Here is a 20,459-nt window from a genome sequence, read left to right on the forward strand (position 1 = left end):
TGGGCTTCCAGTAACAGGTGTGTCTTCTGAAAACGGCCGTCCATTTCTTAGGGCTGAAATGATGAGGTGGGGGTGGGGGATGGGGGTACTAAGCTAACTGGGGCCCGTCGGCTATCATCTTTACCCTGAGCCTCAAGTGACAGTCATAGCACACTGTCCACGCCACCTGTGATGATCAAGGTGTGGATAATGATATGTAGGATGAAACCTCACTCTCATCTTAGGCAGGGGTTATTTCACACCCTGCTCCAGAAAACACTCCTCTGCAGGCATAGTACCCACAGTCAAGGTCATATTGTTACGTTCTCCAAGTATCACCCCTGGGGAGAGAGATATGCCATGGGGATTTCCGAGCTAACATTCAAATTCAAGTGTGAACAAACATGAATGATGCTAAATCTCATATTAAAAGGTTTATCGACCAGATAGTTGTAGCATGTAGTTTGTCCTACAAAGTGTAAGGAACTCAGGTGCATTTACATTTACCGTGATGTCCAGTGCTCCTCGTCACGTGTCACTGGTCTGGGTAAATTCTTATGGATGATGGATGTTTGTATGCAAGGAAGCAAGGAAATATATTCACCTGTCCTGAAATTATAAATCGGAAATGATCGAGCGGGGTGAGGAGAGCGATTAACGAAGCCTTCCGTCTCGCATCGTCATCCTCTCAATCTCTGTTCCTGTTTCTTCGCTGAAGTACCGGGTCGCCTACACTTGTGATCTCGTGCTTAATTAAAACGCTGAAAATCCGGGTGACAGGGCAGAAAAATGTCAAACACGTGTTAAATGTGTATGTTATAGTTAAGGTCGTGTGAGAAAATTATGCAAATTAATTATTTGACAATATCCCCGACATCGCAAACGGAACGACTGCGGCGGTTAAGACGATCATAATATATGTGAGAGATAAAGCGTTTTCTGAAAACAAATCTTCTGTTCACAGAGGTGTTATGACAATCAGCATCTTTAATGAATCTCCTGCGGGGACAGGGTTTATTAACTACAAAACTGTAATTAAAGCAAACAAAGGGAATAACGTGGGGGGGAAATCACCCAGAACCTTATCATTTACTAGCAAGTAAAACGTGCGACGGGGGATTTGTAATTAGCCCGAGTTTACGTTTGACAGTTTAGCAGAACTGTTTGTAAGAAGATAAGGACAACAACTCCGAAGCAGCTTCAGGAATACAAAGAAATGAAATTATGGTGATTATAGAAGGTATACCTTTGTAGCATATGATATTATATTTACGTAAAAATTACTTCTTAGAGACAAATACCCACCTGCTCAAAGAATAGGTTTAAGTTTCTCTCCCCTAGCAACTAAAACAACTAAGATCAAATAAGTTACTGAGAGTAACTACTTCGGTCAAGTCACTACATTCTTTTCAATTCGTTTAAGATATAACTAACAAACTAATAATTAATTTAAAAAATATATATATATATTGTCTGCCAATTTTGAATATTCCTTCAACTAACGTGTTTTTATAATTTCTGCTAAAATTAGTCGGGCAGTTATTCGATTTAAGTAAATTCCAATAGGCCTATATCAGAATGACAGGACAGGATGACAGCACCTGGTTTAGGTACGTAAAAACTGTTGATTTTTTTCGCTGTATTTTATGTGCGCTGATATACACGGAAATAATGCGAAATTTACCTATTTTAAGGCGTATTTCCATCCGTGTGTTTAAATTGCATTTATACTAAGATGGGTTATGAGTAGCGCACAGACAACACGGAAATTCGTTATGTTTCTTTATAAGGACCGCAGATGAAATTTTGTAAGGTATGTTCTTCATTCGTTTAATATTACACTTTACAAATCGCATATGGCTGTTCAACACTGAAAACAACTTCTCCCAAGCAGTAAGTTTTAATTTGATGAATGTATTTTCAATCCATTCAGAGCCCAATTGTTTCTCGTATCATTAACTTCTGTGATACGTCTGGCAATCCCTACTGGACCAAAATTTAAGCGTGACCTTTTGGTGCCGAGCCGCCCTCGCTTTTCCATCCCATCTGGCACGTCCTATCCGCCCATGGATAGTCTTTCTGTAACTGTTTGTATCTTTAAAACAAAGTGTAATACAACCCCCCCCCCCCCCCTTTCATTCGCCCAGCCTAAAGCAGTTACTTTGAGGAAAGAATCTAATCTTCGGGATGAGAAAATTACAAAAGGCTTTTTAATCCACTGACTCATTTACATGTTTTAAGAATAAGGCCTGAATGCATAATCTTTTACATTTAGGGTCCTGTAATCCGGAGGCTTCCTCTGATGTGTTTCTCTCCCCGGTTCCCCGATGAACAATTAACTTGTAATCTCCACAAACATACATTCTGCCGCTGCATTTCTGATCTGCGGCGCCGCATTGAACAGGCTCCGGGGACCGTAACTGCGCTTTGTGGCCGCGAGGGCAGCGCGATTTATTTTCTCCCTGCAGCTTCCCGAACGTCCGTCAACTCCTGCGCAAGTTATGAATTTTGTACTGATGTCGCCCGCGATTTATAGTTTAAACCTAAAAGTGCCCCATTGCAGTCCGGTTCGTCGTGGCCTACAGCCGGCGTCGACGTGTTAAGGTGATGTTCCCTTGGGCAGGCGATTTAATCTGATATTCTGTTGTATTGTGGAAAATGTACGCCAATAATAATAATAATAATAATAATAACAATAATAATAAGGGTGTGAGTGTGCCCTGCGATGGGGTGGCACCCCATCCTGGGCTGTTCCCTGGCTCCGGACCCCCCGCGACCCGGAATGTGATAAGTGGTTATAGAAAATTGATGAATTGATATATAATAATAATAATAATAATAATAATAATGTCAGCGCATACTTGTAGTAAATATTGGGATTTACCGCCCTCTCGGTTACCCAGCATTCTCTTTAAAAAGCGAAGGCGTTACCTTAACATCTCGGTTTTCATGAACTAGCATTCAAATGTGATAAATAATGAACAAAATAATACTGTAACCATCTGCTTCTGCTACACCTTAAGGTTTTTACTAACTGACTGAAAGTTTCCTTGTAACGAGGCCAGTATTCTCGCATCCATCCCAGCTATGCATCCGTCATGTGAAGTTTTATTTGACTGCATCGTTGACATATAAATCATACATATTTTACATGTCGTTTCTACATGTTGTGTACACATCGTCACAAGTTTAAGCGAACCGCGAAGGAGGAATTATAGTTCATATAATATATTGTAATTGGGAACTGAATTCCAGTATATTGATAGAAAAATATTCTTGTTTCCCTGTATTAAAAAGAATTCCATTCTACGGTATACATATTTTTTCCACTAATATTAAGTATGCATTAATAATAATTGTACTCTACCTGGAACTAACTTTTTGTGCGGAGGGTAACTTTGGCGAAGCAGGTCGGAGAGGAGATCACGCAGAACGTTTTTTTCATCCAGAAAGGTATTTTATCATTATTTAACAAGCTGCAGGCGTTTCTATTTCTGAAATAACCAAAAGGCTTGTGGCGTCCCCTGCGAAAGAGTACAGGCGTTGTAAATTGTTTTGCTTTGCCCCACAGTCGGGCTACTTTCCTGACTTTTGGCGGAGCTAGAAAACCGATTTACGAAATTGGTGGGATAGGTCAGCAATCTAAAACCACGGCAGATATGATACGGATGACACGTTACAATAAAGAACATTTGAATTTTCTTTTTATTATAACAGTTTGGTTGAAATTTCATCCAGGAATACTGGGCAATAATAAATATATCAATAATCATCAAGAATGTACAAAAATAAAGACACAGGGTTATCTCTGCGCATAACAAAATCTTTCCAACAAAACAAGCATGCTTCGCAACTGTTCTGATCACAGAATCCATGCTACAACTGTCCGGATGATAATGTGAATTGACACTGGATAACGTCACTCGGCTAGAATAAAACTATTATCAGTATTGAACCAAACACCGAAGAAACGATATAATTTCACTCTATTGTCTCGAACTATATATATATGTATATTTATACATGGAAATAAATCATCTCATTTCATCTGTATTCGAAACGCTATATCACAGCCCTTGTTACAAGGAGCGTTGTGCGTTTATTTTTTACTTGTGAAAAGTTTTCCTGTTACCAAATGATGCGGCATGCACATTTTAACCCCAAATACATCTTGTGTTGTATACAGCTAAAACAACAGCAATGCTAACAAAAACTCACTTCGTCCCTCTCAGACAGCCTGTTGTGCTCTGGTGTACGTGTCTAAGATGATTTAAAAAATATATATTTACAGTACGTCTTGTAGTGCAGGTCTTATGACGCTACATAGTCAGCAATACAGTTACCTGGAAATGACCAAATCCTTGTTACAAGGAAAAAACATGTAGATTTCGTACGGAAAACAAATATACAGACAAATTTAAAAATCAGTGAATTGCGTGCATGCATGACGTTTTTGCTTCGTTCATACGAACATCTTCGTCGAGAACAATGAAACTGACGGCACATTTTTACTCAGTTTATGTGCATCGAACTGTCCGAATTCATTTCATTACGTCCTTGTTCTCGACTGAAAGTCTTGTCAAGCCGGTAGAAGTTATGGGAATGTGAGGAGGTGGCGGGACCTGGCAAATGGTACAGGGACAGGGCAGACCTGCCCAGTGCTGGAAGCCGCTCCCAAGCTGAAGAGGAGGGGTAGGGGTAGTCTTCAGCAGGGAATGGGGGGCTCTGATCGAAGTAAGTCCGGGTAATGTGGAAGAGAGGGTGGACGATGTCGTGGAGGACAGTGCGCTTCCGAGTAGTGGATGCACTTGGTGGGTCGGGTTTGCGGCGTGGCCCGCATGACTTCCAGAATGACCAACCGAGCCGCAGTGGAAAGCGGAGTGGTGTCCGCCGTAAATCTCTCCGACCAGCCGCTTCATCTCGTCCAAGGAGCTTGTGAGCATCAGTATGTAATTTCTCGCCAGGAGGAGAGTGGCGATTTTGGACAGCTTTCTGACAGACGGGCCGTGCGCGTACGGCATCACTTCTCGGAGACCGTCCATTGCCAGGTTCAAGTCGTGCATCCTCTTACGCTCCCGTCCGTTGATTTTCAGCCGCAACTGTTGTATCTCTTGCTCGGTGACCTGCTTCTTCAGTTTGTATTTGCTGCCTCCCGGCGTTTTATCTCCGTTTCTGGAGAGGTGCTCGCTGGACATCTTCTGCATGAGCTCGTTCTGGGTGGAGGACACAGAACTGAGCCGGCCGTCTTGTAGGTGATGGTCTCTTAGATACATCCCATCCATGTCTGGTGAGGAGGCTCTGCTGGAGCTGGAATCCGAATTCATTTTATTAGTTGGGCTGGGTAGGAGGTCGCTTCTCTCTCTCTGCTTTTGCCTGTTTTTAAGTCCCTCTTACTTGATCACCTGATTTTGCAGCCGGTTCTCCCTCCTCGCCTTCTGAGGAGTGTATTATGATGTGACGCTCCGTTCGCTGGCTGGCGCGCCTTGTTTACTTTTATCTCCTGGGTGCACGTCTCACTCTGCGCTGAGGTGACAGAGGATCCCGGTATTTATAGAGCTGCTTGAGAGTAGAGAAACAAAAGGAGCACTCCCATTCATAATGGCCTTGTTAGGATGACGTCCCCATTATACCGGGCGGTGTGCTTTGACTGTCCTATTGACCAAGGAGCATCTATTCATATTCATTGTAATGCCACCGTAGGGGGGACACTTCAGTCATGGATCCTCTGAAACCACGGCAACTTGAGAACACCCGTGTACTTTATAGAAATAATATTGGGTATAGTTCATACATTTTACTCTTCTATGGAGAATTCGTGTTGAATCGGTACAGACTAATATCAGGCGCCGAAAAGCTGTTTGTGAAATGTTGACATATAGCTTATGATTTTTAACGTTATTTTAATAATGAAATGCTTTTTTTTCTTTGTTGCACATTTTTACCCATTCAGGCGACACTGTATACATGTATATTAAATACATTAATTTAGTTTTTTTTTTTTTGGTTGGTACCACATCCGGAATGTGTATTTTTGATAAAACAGAGGCAAAGCAACATTCGCGCCATATGACCAAAAAAAGGTGTAGTACGTTGTAAATATGTTTGGACGCTTCGGTTCTGAGCGCGCGATTGGTGTTAAGTTTGTGAAAGCTTTAATTGCGAATGTACGCTAAGTGAATACAGTAGGTTACGCAAAATGTGTTACCGCTGAACCCAGAAAATAGAGGGGTTTAACTTAAAATGGAAGTGTACGACAGTTGGCGGATCGTCTTAGAATTTACGTTACAATCCGAGTTTATCTATGTGTAACCTTAACAGTGCAGCGCTGTGTACATCAGTTACGGCAGGATATATAGTCACTTCTGTTAATGTAATCATATTTGAAATTCGAAATATGATTTTTAAGCAACCCATGGTTAAGTAAATAGTTTCAATGTCATAATATATTCTTTGCAGATCGTAGTTGTATATCAACAGGGCGCAAAATTCTATATAAATCTATTTCAAATTTAAGAAGAGATAACGACAGAAATATTGTTAATTAACAAGCTGGGCCAAATATCACGTGTAAGTGTTACATAAGGCGATTTGCTTTGGTTTAGTGGCCCCGCTCTTCAATATAAGTTAATAGCTTATTAATTAAATAAACACCAAAAGTAACGTATACAGCCTAAAGGAGACACGTGTTTCTTTACCGACTGCGCCTTACTAACAAACGCAAAATGTTTCTTTCTATTTAGAAATTGACTTTCTGCCAAACTCCTCATAACCTGTAAACATGAGTATAGGAGCCGACAGAAGGGAATAACCCTATAGGCGACCTGGCTTTACAAATACAAGTAAGCGCTTTTCAAGAATTGAACAAAACTGTTTCCCAGAGGGTCCGGTTAAATACGCAGGCTACGATTCAAAGGCCCCGCCAGATGATCGAACGTTCAATTTCATGAAATAGTTTTGTCGCAAGACGGTATTTGACATTTCATATTTATGCAAGTTGGCCGCGTAACAGCTTAAATTAAATTCAGTTCCAATCGGGTCTACGGGGCTTGATGTATCCATTTACATTACACTGGGAGTTTTATTAAACGGCAGCGTTTTATTTAACTTCTGATATTTCTGCATTTGTCGTTTTCCCTAATCATGCGCATGTTATGCTGTGTATAAAAAAATAAAATAAAGCAAAGCTGAGGTTATGTCTCACAGCGCTCTATTATCTAAGTTACATAACTGTAATATTTTTCACGACCCTAAGCCATTAGTCACGCAACTAAAATGAATAACCCACTAAAAGGGGCCAAGTTCAGAACACATATTTAATAGAACACTGAAAGAAGCATCGATGGATTTTAGAGGCTGCCAATTTATTCTTAAAGTATGCATATAATAATAATAATAATAATAATTATTATTATAATTATAATAATAAATGTATCTATTATTATTATGCGATTGAGATAATTGCCAGACAAGTGGGTTAATGCTGATAATAGGGTACTTCAAGCAGTTTATTTTTGTTTGTCGTTTACAATAGGCTTGTAGTTCAATGTATTAGTACTGTTTACTTTTATTTGTCACCACAACTATAATATATATACATACGACTACGAGATTCGCTTTATCGAAGCTTTAATGTCACAGCAACCCTGCAGTGACGAGAGACCGACAATTCGCCAATCCCCCCCGCAAATATTCCTTTTCCCTTCCACTGCTTATATAACTGTGCTTCTGTTCAGGTGTGAACGTTGACGGTGGCGGGAGCCAGTAATCCCGCAGTTTATCACAAAAAAGCCGTTCCTACAAAGGGCAAACCCTAATCGATTTACATCTTTAGTTTTTTATTTTATTATTAAAATAGGCGCTATACTGCAAAGCTCAGCAACGGCGGAGGAGAGACGTGAGGGGCGCCCTGGCCCCGTTCCGTCAGGCTGAGGGAGTAGGGCTGTAATTTACGCACGGAAAACGCCGGCGGCGGCAGATCGCTCTCGGAAACTCCATTTACAGCTGCTTCTGTGTCTAAAGAGTAACGAGCGGTCATTGCATGGTGTTTAAAAGCCACGAATGACAGACAGGCAAAACTCAGGCGTAACAAAGTAACTCTTTCATTCACTCAAAGCGGCGTTTAGTTAACTTTCGGTGAGGAGCTTCTGCTCACGTCGATTTCTGGCCGCCCCCTGACTTCGTACGATACGACCCGCCGTACCATATCTGCATGAATGTATGCAGTCGGTGGTTTTAGTGCTGCCCTTTGCTTTTAAGCAGTGCAGAGCAGGTTTTAAAGAGGTGAAAAACCTCACTAAGTATTCTAAGCTATAGGATTGCGTTTTATATCGAAAGTTTGCTAACTTGTATTTGTGATCTAATTTTAAAAGTGATGGAAAACAGAAATTCAATGAAATCGAATGATAAATCATAAGAATCAACTGGACAACATAATCGACTGAACACCACAGTATGATTCTGGCAAGAAATCAAACGGGTCGTTTAAGACTTTTTTCGGCTGAATTACACACGCCTCCATACTGCCATCGTTACACACAAAACATTGAATTGTTTCCCAGAACTTGCTCAATATTCATATACAATATTCAACATATAATTCGCCTTCACGATATGCAGTTTTTGAGAGCAAGATACAATCGTGCAGGTACTTCTGTAGCGTTACATCGCTGTCAGGTATCCCTGTCAAAACTTATGCTGTAAAAGAACGTGAAATAACGATAACGCGTAGTGCGGGCGCGCCGTGTCTGTCTTAATGCCCATAAGCCTATTCTGCAAACTGAAACCAAGCGGATTTTTTCTAATGGAGATACCAGAATGTGGCAATATGTCACCAAGTTGCCTTTCCATCTAAAAGTCAGTGTCATCATGAAATCGATGTTTATATCAGATGTTTTTTCCCTGTATTTAGCTGGACTTCTAAATGTTTAAGCCAAGAGTTTAATCTTGAAATTTATTTATTCTGTAATTTTAAATAGATGAAATGTGGACTTTGTTCTCCAGAAGGTCGAACAATTAAGGAAGTTTTCAAAAACGATGCTTTCTATGTTCAAGACATATATTAATTTACAGTCTTGTTTTAAACACAAAACACCCAAAAGTTCATTTGAAGTTTTTTTTTCTCCATTGCTAAGAGTGTTCCAGGCATATTACACCAAGTCAATGTTTTAACAGGGTTGAAAGGATTCTGTCAGACATTGGTCATACACCCTCAGCTTCTCAAGCTGCTGACACAAAGCCAGAGAGGCAGCCGTCCAGGTGGCTGATGTTAAACCACTCGGATTGTTTGACCGTCTATTCTGTCACTATATTACGTGTGAATATGAAGTCGGAAGACCATTCTCCACATTTTATTTTGCAAATAAATAAAATCAGTATGTAATAAATCCTGTTCGCAAAAAAAAAATCCTTTATGTCCCTCATAACTCGGGGAAAAAAAAAAACCTGATTCTAATATTTCTCTTGGTGTCTCACAGCAGTAACCACCCCCCGCCCCCTGGCCCCCACCTCCCGAAAGTGAGAATGTGTATCCAGAAAAGCATTGTTTGGACCAAAAAGGAGGCCCTCCCCATAAAGGTGCAGGAACTCAAAGGAAGGTTCTCCTCGTCTTTGCTCTCTTGGTGGCATTTGAAAGTGTAAAGCTTTGAATACCAATTGCTTGAACTGGACATATGTGAATCCCCTTTAATCCTACTAATCCCGTCCCCAAGCGACTCATTGTCCGCGGGGCGACACACATAGATCTAAGTGAAAGTGTTCCTAATCCGAGCAATGTGGAAAAATGTCTCAATGTGAGGGACGCAGGGGAGAGGGACTCGTTCCAAGGGCCAGGGAGGTGGGGGGGCCGTATTGTCCTGTCGGGTGGGCAGAGTTCGGGGGGAGGGGGGGTTTAGCGCGAGAGGAGGGGGATCCTTCACCTACCCCAAAACGGCTTGGGGCAGGGTAGTCAGCCCACGGGCCCCCGCATCGCAGGCCGCTGTCCACAGTCGGCAGGACGTTCTGCGAAACTGGGAATTGCATTTTAAAATTTTATTTATTCGCTCTCCGGGAGAGTGTCACAGCAGGTTGCCCCTTAATGTGCTGAATTCATTAAGCGGCATCCAGCCTGTCCTTTCTTCCTGTCCCTGTCCCCCATAGTCGCCCCTTCACCCAAATTCTCCCGGGGCGAGTCCAGAGAAAACTGCTTCTGAAGGTAGATGACGAACAAGCATATGGACATCAAGTTCATAAAGCTCCAAAGGTTTGACTGAATCAGTTCATCTGTCCAAACACATCTTTAAATCTTTGAAAAGCATGTCAGACATGATGAGGGACTGGAGATGGGCTAAGTGACAGTAGATCTATGGAGGCTGTCAGGTGTAAAAAATGAGAAATGTTGACGAATGATGGGATATGTGCTGATTCCAGGGAGTTAAGTGACACCTCAGATTTGAGCCCAACAGAGGCTTAAGTGGCCCCCACCAATCCCCCGTTGAGAAGACACTCAGCTGAGGCTGGCGTGAGCCAATCGAGCAGAACATCCCCATTGAGTGCTTGAGCGCCCCTCAAATGTGCCACGGCATCCAGTCCTGGCTAGTTAGCCTCACGCTAACTGCGGCAGCCACTGCGGCGTGAGAAGAGCTCTGCGCTTGGGGGACCCGGATGCCGAGGGGCCCAAGGGCTTCCCTGCACGTGCTCAACTAAAGCACAGGAAGTACCACCTGCAGCTGCCGGAGGGTCAATCAGCCAATCAGGTGTCTCTGGAAGTAAATTCCCAGTCTGACCATTAAGGTAGCACTCTGGCGAAGTTTTACTCGTTCAAGAGCTGTCGTCATTCGCCGTGGGTCTCTGCCGGAGAAAGGGCCCCGACCCGCCTCCCGGACGGCGACAGAAGATCCGAGTGTTGTTAATATCCGCCGTGCCCCAGAGGACCCCCGTCTCCACTCGCAGTGAATCACACAATGCCCGTGCACATGCCAAGTCGCACGCACGCTTCCTGCGTTTTGGCACGTGGTGGAGCTGCTAGACGCGCTACGTGACGGAGACGCCTCGGACGGAGCGGCCCGCTCCCGGCGCCGTCCAAAACGCCGCTAATTGCAATTATCGCCTAAACGAAAGTGAACCCACTTGGCTCGGCATGTCGATGCGTTCGGCCCGACGAGCCAGAGGGAGGGGATGCTAAATCGCAGCAAACAGCAGAAACTATTACGATGGAATCTGCACCTACTGTTACCGAGTGAGCGGCACGCGCACACACTGACACACGGACACCTCTTAAAGGCATATGCCAATTGGTCATTCTTAAAGGCATGTTTAAGCGTGGCACTGTAGCTTAACTTTTTTGTTATTATGGCTGAGATGACTAATAATACACATAACCCAGTCCTTAGAGAAAAGCCATTGTTTGGTGTGTGTATGTTAATTACTATTACTTAGTCAGTGCATGTTCTGCCGTGAAGCTAAACTGCATGATAACAAACACTTCATGCTATTTCTCCCATACACACTCTGGGCGCCATTAAATAATATCATAATGGGCCCCCAACCCAAACCAACTATGTTCCAAATTTTTTACGGCCCCTGTCACTTGGGGGCCCTCGGCATAACCCTAACCTAACTGTACGGCGTCTCTGCTCTCGTAAGACATTCATAATGAAGCCCCGGTCCTTTTCCTAGCCTTTAAGGGAGAAAACCGCAGGGCTGACTGCCTGTACATAAGCGGGTGGCGTGCTCTGGCGTGGGCGGTCTGACGTGTACCGTCCCGTTCGCACCCACTCTGAAACCTTTTCAGCATGAGCACAATGCAGTTACCAGCACCATAAAGAGGGCTTTCACTGCCCCCAGGGTGGCCAATGAGGTCCTGTAGGCCGGGGAGCCCGACCTGGGCTAAAGAGGCGCTGGACTGGGGATAATCAGCATGTAAGGAGCAAGCCAGCCTTTGTCCAGGGCTGCTCCTTCATTAATGGGACCAGACAGTCGAGCATCACTGGGACGAATAACACCAGTCCAGCAGATAAACAATAGGGGCTGTGTGCTTATACGGGCGTCAAGGTCAATGACCTGCCAGAATGTATAGTGGAATGTGGGATGAGATTGTCATGGAAACGGCGTTTCTAGTGTCAATCTGCCGTTTCTGAACTCGTTTATAGGAAAAACAACAAACGTGGACATGTGGCAGATAGCAGTTCATGCTAAAAGTATGTAAAATGAGTGAGGCAAGCAATGATGCTGAAAATGGCACCTACTGGTACTGCAGGATAAGAAGAGACTGTCAGACATGCCAGATGTAAAAGGACAGCAGACTGATGTCAAGAGGCTCGGTGTGTACCTGCAGGGGGCTCGGTGTGTACCTGCAGAGGGCTCGGTGTGTACCTGCAGGAGGCTCGGTGTGTACCTGTAGGAGGCTCGGTGTGTACCTGTAGGAGGCTCGGTGTGTACCTGCAGGGGGCTCGGTGTATACCTGCAGGAGGCTCGGTGTGTACCTGCAGGGGGCTCGGTGTGTACCTGCAGGGGGCTCGGTGTGTACCTGCAGGGGGCTCGGTGTGTACCTGCAGGAGGGTGACAGTTTAAACATGGGTGTATTGATGCATCTTTCAGCTGCCTTCATGCTACTCTCTTTCTAAGCTTCAAACTTTTTAAAAGCAGGATTTTAGAACTTGGACGCTCTCAAAATAAACAACAAACTGGCCCTGCAGTCAAAATTATTGTGCAATGAACACCGTTTAAGATTTTAAATATTGAACTTTGCAATGATCAGACGATTAGGAAACACTAATTAGACAGCATACAAGTAGGATCTACATATGAATACATAGGCCCTAATTAATATTTTTAAGTGTGGTTTTGTTTAAAGGATACGTTTGCATTAATTAGGTAAAACAAAGTGAGTTTTTTCAATCCCAAATATGCACTTTTGTACTGTTTGTTTTAAATCATCCAACTTCAGAACAGTTTCACCCTGTCAGACTCTCTGAAGCGAGACAGAATTTCATTTTCAAAGGCCCCCCTAACTTTCCATTTCAAGTTCCCCCAATTAGCACTCATTTAAAAGGTTTTCAGTGTGGAAAATATGCTTCCAAAAAATCTTCCAGAAAGTCACAAAGAAAATCTGTTTTTTTTTTTGTTTTGAATAGATATTTCCCTGTAAATGCAGATGAAACTGTATACTTGTATAAGTTGGTTTGTCAAATAAATATAAATGGATGCTGATGTGTTTCATTCAAGGGTAGTTTCATGGCTCAGGGAGCTGGACTGTCACCTGACACCTCCAGTGTTAGGGATTTGAGTTTCCGTTTGATCTCCTGATGTTCTGCGGGCTTCCTCTGAGTATTCCAGTCCCTTCCCGCAGCCCTAAGACACGCGCAGTTGGGCTAATTGGTGTCTTTAAATTCCCTGTAGTGTAATATTATGTGTGTGTGTGCGTGCATGTGTGTGCGTGTGAGTGGGTATACCTATCCTTATGGGGACACAATGTCCCCATAACGTGATAAATATTTGTTTTTTTCCCAGAAAATCGTTCCCCATAAGGGAAAACTCTATTTTATAAAAATCGGTGACTGCTATGAAAAAGCTAAAAATGCAAAAACTCTTGTATTTTGCTTGGTTACTTATGGTTAGGGCAGGATGGAGGTTAAGGTTTTCATAGTTAGCATTTTTCCCATAGAAGTGAATGAGCGGGACCCATAAGGATAGGTATACCCGACGTGTGTGTGTGTGTGTGCACGTGTATGTGTGCCCTGCGATGGACTGGCATCCCATACATGCTGCTCTCCTGCCTTGAGTGTGTGTGTGTGTGTGTGTGTGTGTGTGTGCCCTGTGATGGACTGGCATCCCATACATGCTGCTCTCCTGCCTTGTGCCCTATACTGCCTGGGACTGGTTCCAGCTTCTGATGCGGCCCCCTTATCTAAGGTGTCGGACACATCATGACCACGAATCCTCTCATATGTTTAGTGTCTCGCTCTTCAGCATCAGAGATGGACACACTTGGTGTTCGATTTCTGGCACTAGCTTCACTTTGGGGCGAGCCATCCCTACACTTCAGACCCAGTGTTCTTAGTGTCGGGCTGCACTGGTGAATACACTGACCCCCCCCGTTTGGGGGACCGCCGTTTTGGGGCCGTTTGGGGGCTGCCCCCTCCATCAGCCTCTGCATCCCCGCACTGGGACCCTCTAGCTGCGGTACGCTTTCGCCTCCAGGGCTAAAAACCGTCAGTCTGCCGGAGCAACAGCCCCTAACCGCCTTGTTCTAAGTGCCCCTTTCAGCCGGGACAATCGGCTGCCCCCGCGGCCCCCCGCTCAGTCCAAGTCTCAGTCTGCCAGTCTCGTTCGGCTTTGTGTGTCGCTCGGTGTCTGCCTCGCCCCCTCCCAATGGACTCACATGACCAGAAAATGAAGGTTTGGGTGGGAGGGGGGGCTCCCAGGGAGGGGAGATTAAGATGTAAGCCGGGCAGATAAGCCACGGAGAGGTGGGGGCGCATTGTGCCTGAATGGGGTTACATGTAAGGCGGGCCGGCCTGGTCTTTCTAGCGCCGCCGCGGTGGCCGGTGGGACACCCGGCAGCCATTGTGCGGGTCAATCCGCGAGAGGTTGTTTCATTAATCACACATTAACCATATCCGCAAGGTGGGCGGTAAAGAGCCAATAGAGATGCAGATGTTCCAGAGGGCTGCTGGATGGGGGGGTGATGGAGAAACACTCTTGATCCTGTCAAAAGAACATGTGCAATCAAAGTGTCTCTGTGGACTGTCCTGCCTTCAACCTCTCCCCTCATTTGCTCCCTCTGTTTCACTCTCTCTCTCTCGTCATCCCTCACTCTCACCTGCTAACCGACTGCCCGGGTTCCCTCTTTACCATCAACGTGCCCTCATCTGCACAGCAGTGACCATCCACTGTGGGCACTAATCTGCGGGAGCCTGTCTAACGTAAAGGGGGGGATCGGTAGGGATGGGGGGGACGAGGGGGACGCCATCATGGTCTCCCCCGAACACCCCACCCAGGCCGAACCGAAACAAAGACACTGAGTGGTTGTGGCACACAAAGGAGAGACCCCCCCACCCCCCGCCATATAAAACTCTAACATGGATGGTGATTCACAGCCAGCCATGTCCTGACGGGGGGGGGGGACACACAAATGGTTTTAGGGGTTTATGGCCTGTCGAGGAGCCTCCCACAGCCTCCCAGATCCAAGATCCCACCCCCACTGCCCTCCCCTCCCCACTTTCTCGTAAAACTTCTGGGGGGCACGGAGTGTCCAGCAGAGGTCAGACATGGGGGCTGGGATGTCCCTGACCTTCTGCCCACTTTCCATTCTGGCCCTTGAAAAATGGAGATTCCCGCATCATTTGTAGCTGAACATAAATTATTTGGGACAAAAACACCGTCGACAAACAAGCCCCGCCCCAAAAACACAGAAATAAAGCTGTTAATTGGTGTTTATGTAATCGGTCCTTTTAAATGGAACTGATTATGCACTTTTTAAAACCATGAAATCTCTATGTGAAAGCCAAACTCACATTAGTGAGCCCTGCTCCCCCTGCACCGTGGATGGGATGCCAGTCCACCGCAGGGCACATACTGTCATACACTGCGGGCCATACAGAGACACCACGGACAGTAAGCACCAGGCGGGAAACTGGTACAACACGAGAAGATCATGCAAACTCCACACACACAGAGCACAGGTGGGATTCAAACCGCTAGCCACTGGGGCAGTAACTGGGCCACACAACAGCAACACCTGCCTTTGAGAGCAATATAAAGATTGAAGTAAACACTAGGCCAGACTGAGCAACATATTCCCAGTTACTGGCTATAGTGTATCCATGGCGTGGGGCATCATGGGAAGGCGGGGTGATCGGGGTGTTAACCGCGCGTTTCCCTGTCAATCACTTTACCCTCGATGGCGTCTGCCATGTGTACCATTAGCTAGAATCATGTCGTCATTAGGACTAATGAAGCCCTCGCAGCGGAGGGGGAGAGCGCATCTCACCCTCGCACCTCCCAGCTCTCAGGCGCTCCCCTGGGGGCCCCCCCGCCCCTGTCGTGTCGCTACACCTCATTAACACTCAGCTCGTGGAGCAGGGAGGCAGGGGATGTGCAGAGGTAAACTAATACTTATCCAATTACCGCCACGGCGGGACGTGCGGGAAGTCGGCCTCGCCCAGCGGAGCAGACCCCGACGTGCTGGGACGCCCCGGGTCGGTGAAGAACCTCAGAGTTTTACAAAGATAAACCTCCGATCGCACCCACTGTCAAGCAGAACATCGCGAGACCTCAGTCTTGACTAAAAGCTACAGAACACGTTCAAACTTTCAGAATTTGTCATTAATAATTATTCCTCTATGACAGAGCAGCTACTGGATATTTAAAGGACAGATCATTAAACATACAACTTGGTTTAAATAATGAAAGTCACTTTAGGGTAATGGTGCTGTGTTTGCCTACGACCCTATGCCCCATAAGTAGCTGAAAATGGAGGGGCAGACTCGCCTGGTGCCTGAGTAACATCTTGTATGCACATAAAAACTGACGAATCACCCATGGTCTCCCAGCTGGAATGCAACGGAAAAGACCAGTTGGTTCTGGATTGCAACCTTATTCTGATCTTTTATGCACAGCCATAACTAGGCCCAAACATTTGGGTCCATAAGCAACCCGGGTCTCATTTTTCCTCACCGAAATGTTTCGGAGGCAGTGGAGTGCTTCCCATTCACAGGCACCGTTTGGCATATTCCCCAAGTCGCCATTTCTTGTCTTTTTATCTCCCGGCATCTGCGGCGTACTCCTGCACAGATACGCTCCCTCTCAGATGGCCCTGGTAAATAAATAATCAGATAAAGGTGTGCGTAAATAATAAACATGCAAAAAAAAAAATCAAGCCTTGCCAATTCATTCACAGTGCAGGCCGTTTGAATCTCACCCATAAATGAATAACTAACAGGCCCCTAATAAGAACTCCCAGTAATTTGGGTTTTTACTCTGATCATTCGTCGGCTGTTCTTGTCAAAGCACATCCGTCCCTTTTTTGTGTGCTGAAAATGTTTCAAAGAAATGATTCATTTGCATAAATAAATGGATCCCTCTGAGAGCTGTCTAAAAGAGAGCAAGAAAGAGGGAGTGAGAGAAAGAGAGAGAGAGCAGAAGGAAAATGAGTTAAGCGGTATCCTCAATTGTGTTTGGAACCCTAAAACTATGGATGGCTAGAATGGCGAAAACGTGCAATGTCTTACATTTCTTATTTTACCTCCTTGTGGTGGGGTGGCTTGTAATTTGGGGGCTATTGACAAATCCTGCTGCTCCGCCCAATTAATGGAGGGGTGGGAGTGTGTGGGGCGTTGTGTGCAACGCCCCCCACCCCCCCCCCCTCCAGGGCCGTGTTTTTGTACTCTTCTCGGCCCTGCATCTGTTTTGTCAGGGCATTGGCTAATGGAGGAAGTTAATTGTGTTGGTTGTAAGGCCACCTGTCACACCAACCTCATTTCCATACTAATAGGGTGAGAGTGGCACGGACAGCGCCGCTCGGCACCAAGCGGGAGCCGCCTGCTACCGTGCGCGCGCGCACACGCCGTCCCACACGCGGACACAATCGCACGCTCACGTGCCCAGGCGCGCGCACAGCGCGAGCGTCAGCTCACATGCCGCTCCTGGAGGTCGCGCTAAACCCGAGCCGCGCGTGTAATTAGCAACACAAAACCACTTCGCAGAGGAAATTTCATTAGGGAAACCAAGTAAAAGGTGTGCTACGTTTCCGAGGTGCACAAATAAAAAAGACATGGGCGACATCATCACACTAACTTTCAGTAGTAAATGTTAAAAAGCGTCATTTTCTATTAAAAACACAACAGACATTTCACTCGGATCGCTTTCTTAAAAATTATTCTCAAAAAATGTATTTGTGTTCTTTTTAGTTATATCATTTGTCAAATTACAGCTCATACTGTGCATTAGACGGCCTTAATCATAAAACTCCTGGAAACAAAAGCCTGGGATCCTAATGGGTTTTTTCCAGAGCCATCTGTACTGGACCGACCGACCTGTCCCACTGTGTTCCGCTCGTCCATCAAGCGCTGTCCGCTGGAGAGCCTGAAAGGCGTCCGTAACTGAAACCCCGCAGACCTGGCGGGTCTGCGGCGCTGGAGGCGGATAAAAACCGAGCTGAGGGTCGCTGGTGTAACGCGCCGGTAATGCCATCAGCACGCGAGGAGGGCGCCACCTGCACGAGCGCGCGACGCGCCGGTAAGGCCATCAGCACGCGAGGAGGGCGCCACCTGCACGGGCGCGTGACGGCTGTGACGCGCTGGCCGTGGCGTTGTCACGTGACCAGGGTACAGCGTTTAAGGTGACGGTCCCACTGCGATAATTAACGGGAAAAAGAGCAAACCTCTGTAAAGTAGGCCTACTATAAACCGGTGCCGTGCAGCCACTGTCATATAAATGTAACGTACATAATCTGCGTAACAGAGCTCCCAGAATAGCTTTTTTTTATTCCAATGTCCTTATGCTCAGTAAAATGGGAAATAAATGCTCGCGTTTAACACGGGGTGGATGAAGAATTTTTAAATAAATAAATAACCGCAGCGCTCTGTTCGGGTTTTCTGGGGCGTATTTAAAATGCTAATAATCCATTTATTAGGTGCTCTGTCAGATGCAAATGTTTTGTTTTACTGCTGAGAAGTCAGGCCGGCAGGCCGGCGAGCATATCTTATCCCTACTCCTTCGCAGGCAGCGTCGGGAGCGCCGCAGTGCTTTTTTTAATCTGCGCTATAAATTACGTTAACAGTCGCATTAGATAAACAGGTTAAAACGTTGTCGCCATTGAGGCTTACATCAGTAATGCATACGGGTAATTGAAGGTGTCTGGCTTTAGCACCATATGGTGCGTGAAATCCCTCAAATCGACACAATCCCGGCTCTATCTGGACGTGTCAGGGAAAGCTGAAAGGAATCTAAACTGTTATATAAGTAAAAGCTTTACGACGCAAAACAATGCGAAATCGGTCATTTAAGGTTTTAGTCTGTCTCCGGGTCTGTTGGTACTGGTCCTGATGGTATCCGGTACGCTGTGTATCCCGGGTGAAATCTGAATACCAAGTCGTTATCACAGGCTAAAGACGAATTTTTATACGAGAAAGCAGACAAATAAAATGTTGTACAAACACCTGAGACATAAAATTATATTTAATCATTTTTTCTTGTTTGTAGCATGAGCTTAAAATATGCCTTTAAAATATTGTTTCTTTATTAAGATGACCGTTTATATAACTTCATAAGTTTAACTTATGTGTGGCACAATTCATAAATGAATGTCCGTGATGGAAATGAAGATTATCAGTTTGTACTGCTATATTAAATGACTCCAGCAATATTAGCATAATGATGGATAATGAAATGAGGCTGTAATTTCTCAGCCTCTAATGGCATCCGTCTGATTGTATGTCTCTGATTATGGGTGTTTTTTGTTTGTCAAGGGAGGCTGCAGAGACCATCGCGATGAAGACAGGCTCATCCAGGAGGAGCGTCTCTGTTTCTAGGTGACGGCTGTGGAAGAATGTCAGTCTGATGTCATTCTAAAAAACTGGGATGACCTGGTGTCATCCTTGAGGAAGCGTGAAGATGTAGCATGATTGTTTATCATCACTTCCACGAGCCAGTCCTGCGGCAGTCCTGAGGTGGCCGGACCAGATCTGCAGCCAGCGCCGTTTAGAGGTCCGTCCCCCAAATCCACAGGTGAAACGACAGGCTGGTTTGAAGACAGGAAGCCGGCCCGTCTCCACGCAGAAGCTGTCCCTCAGCTGGCTGCATCCCCGCTGGGCCTAAACTCTCCCCTGACAGAAGCGGAGTGGGGGGTCTGGGGGGGGGGCATGCACCGGGCTGGCGACAGAAGGAGGGGGGAGCAGAGGCATATGGCCACAGATCCTCCACCTCCCCCCCCCCCGCCCTGCCGCTCACTCCCACCCATCCCAACACCGACGCCCGGCAGATTGTGGCTGAGGTCCCCTCACGCTCCCCATCTGCACCTAAAGACCCGCGTGGCCCCAACAATGAGGGGACCATGTCACTGCCGGCAAAGAAGCAGAGGGGTGGAGGGGCAGGAGGGGGTCCCGCACATTAACAAGCAATAATCTCAACCACCTTATCCATAATGCATTGTCTGGGCCAATTTACATGATGTCAAACCCTTTGGGAGAGAGGCTCATCCATCACATTACTTTATTAGCTGCCCCCCCTCTCTTTTTTGTTTGCCTGTTTTGTCATGGTTGTTGTGCAAAGCGCAACTGGCTCCATAAAAAACTCCAAACAGCTTAATTGCAGTGTTGTAAAAAAATTTGCATGCTTGCGACACCGGGGTTGGGGAATTGGGACGGGTCCGTTATTTAGGGAAGGCGGACCGGGAGGTATGCTACGGAGGAGCACGGAGTCTCTCCGGTTCCGTCCCAGAGACGCGTCCCCATTTGAATCACGCACCAATTACCACTACGGACTGTGCCGGGGATGGGGTCGGA

At 45.8% G+C, this 20,459-nt stretch overlaps 1 protein-coding gene across 5 annotated transcripts; it reads right to left on the reverse strand.

The window, feature by feature from the left end:
• Nucleotides 1–3,666: 3,666 nt before the first annotated feature.
• Nucleotides 3,667–18,157, reverse strand: olig3 (oligodendrocyte transcription factor 3). Of its 5 annotated transcripts, XM_049009771.1 has the most exons (4): nt 16,633–16,742; nt 12,372–12,503; nt 9,898–9,983; nt 3,667–5,538 (listed from the first exon to the last, which is right to left on the reverse strand). In XM_049009771.1, exon 4 carries the CDS (start codon nt 5,301–5,303, stop codon nt 4,521–4,523), a length of 783 nt encoding a protein of 260 aa, XP_048865728.1. In that variant the 5' UTR covers nt 5,304–5,538; nt 9,898–9,983; nt 12,372–12,503; nt 16,633–16,742; the 3' UTR covers nt 3,667–4,520. The 5 variants fall into 5 exon arrangements, with proteins under 5 accessions (XP_048865728.1, XP_048865725.1, XP_048865727.1 ...); XM_049009768.1 differs by lacking the exons at nt 9,898–9,983; nt 12,372–12,503 and adding an exon at nt 17,991–18,157 and having other exon boundaries at nt 3,667–5,286; nt 16,633–16,771; XM_049009770.1 differs by lacking the exons at nt 9,898–9,983; nt 12,372–12,503 and adding an exon at nt 16,877–16,946 and having other exon boundaries at nt 3,667–5,286; nt 16,633–16,771.
• Nucleotides 18,158–20,459: the final 2,302 nt, after the last annotated feature.

The sequence above is a fragment of the Brienomyrus brachyistius genome, chromosome 3 (assembly GCF_023856365.1).
Source record: "Brienomyrus brachyistius isolate T26 chromosome 3, BBRACH_0.4, whole genome shotgun sequence".
Lineage (NCBI taxonomy): Eukaryota > Metazoa > Chordata > Actinopteri > Osteoglossiformes > Mormyridae > Brienomyrus > Brienomyrus brachyistius.

Excerpts from the sequence above, each read along its gene's own strand:
- olig3 (XM_049009768.1), bottom strand. The coding sequence starts at position 18,147 with ATGGCATTACCGGCGCGTTACACCAGCGACCCTCAGCTCGGTTTTTAT. Across the intron at positions 16,772-17,990 it reads AGCGGAACACAGTGGGACAG|GGCCATCTGAGAGGGAGCGT; the intron begins GTCGGTCGGTCC and ends TTTATTTACCAG. Across the intron at positions 5,287-16,632 it reads ACTGCCTCCGAAACATTTCG|CTCCAGCAGAGCCTCCTCAC; the intron begins GTGAGGAAAAAT and ends TTCGGATTCCAG.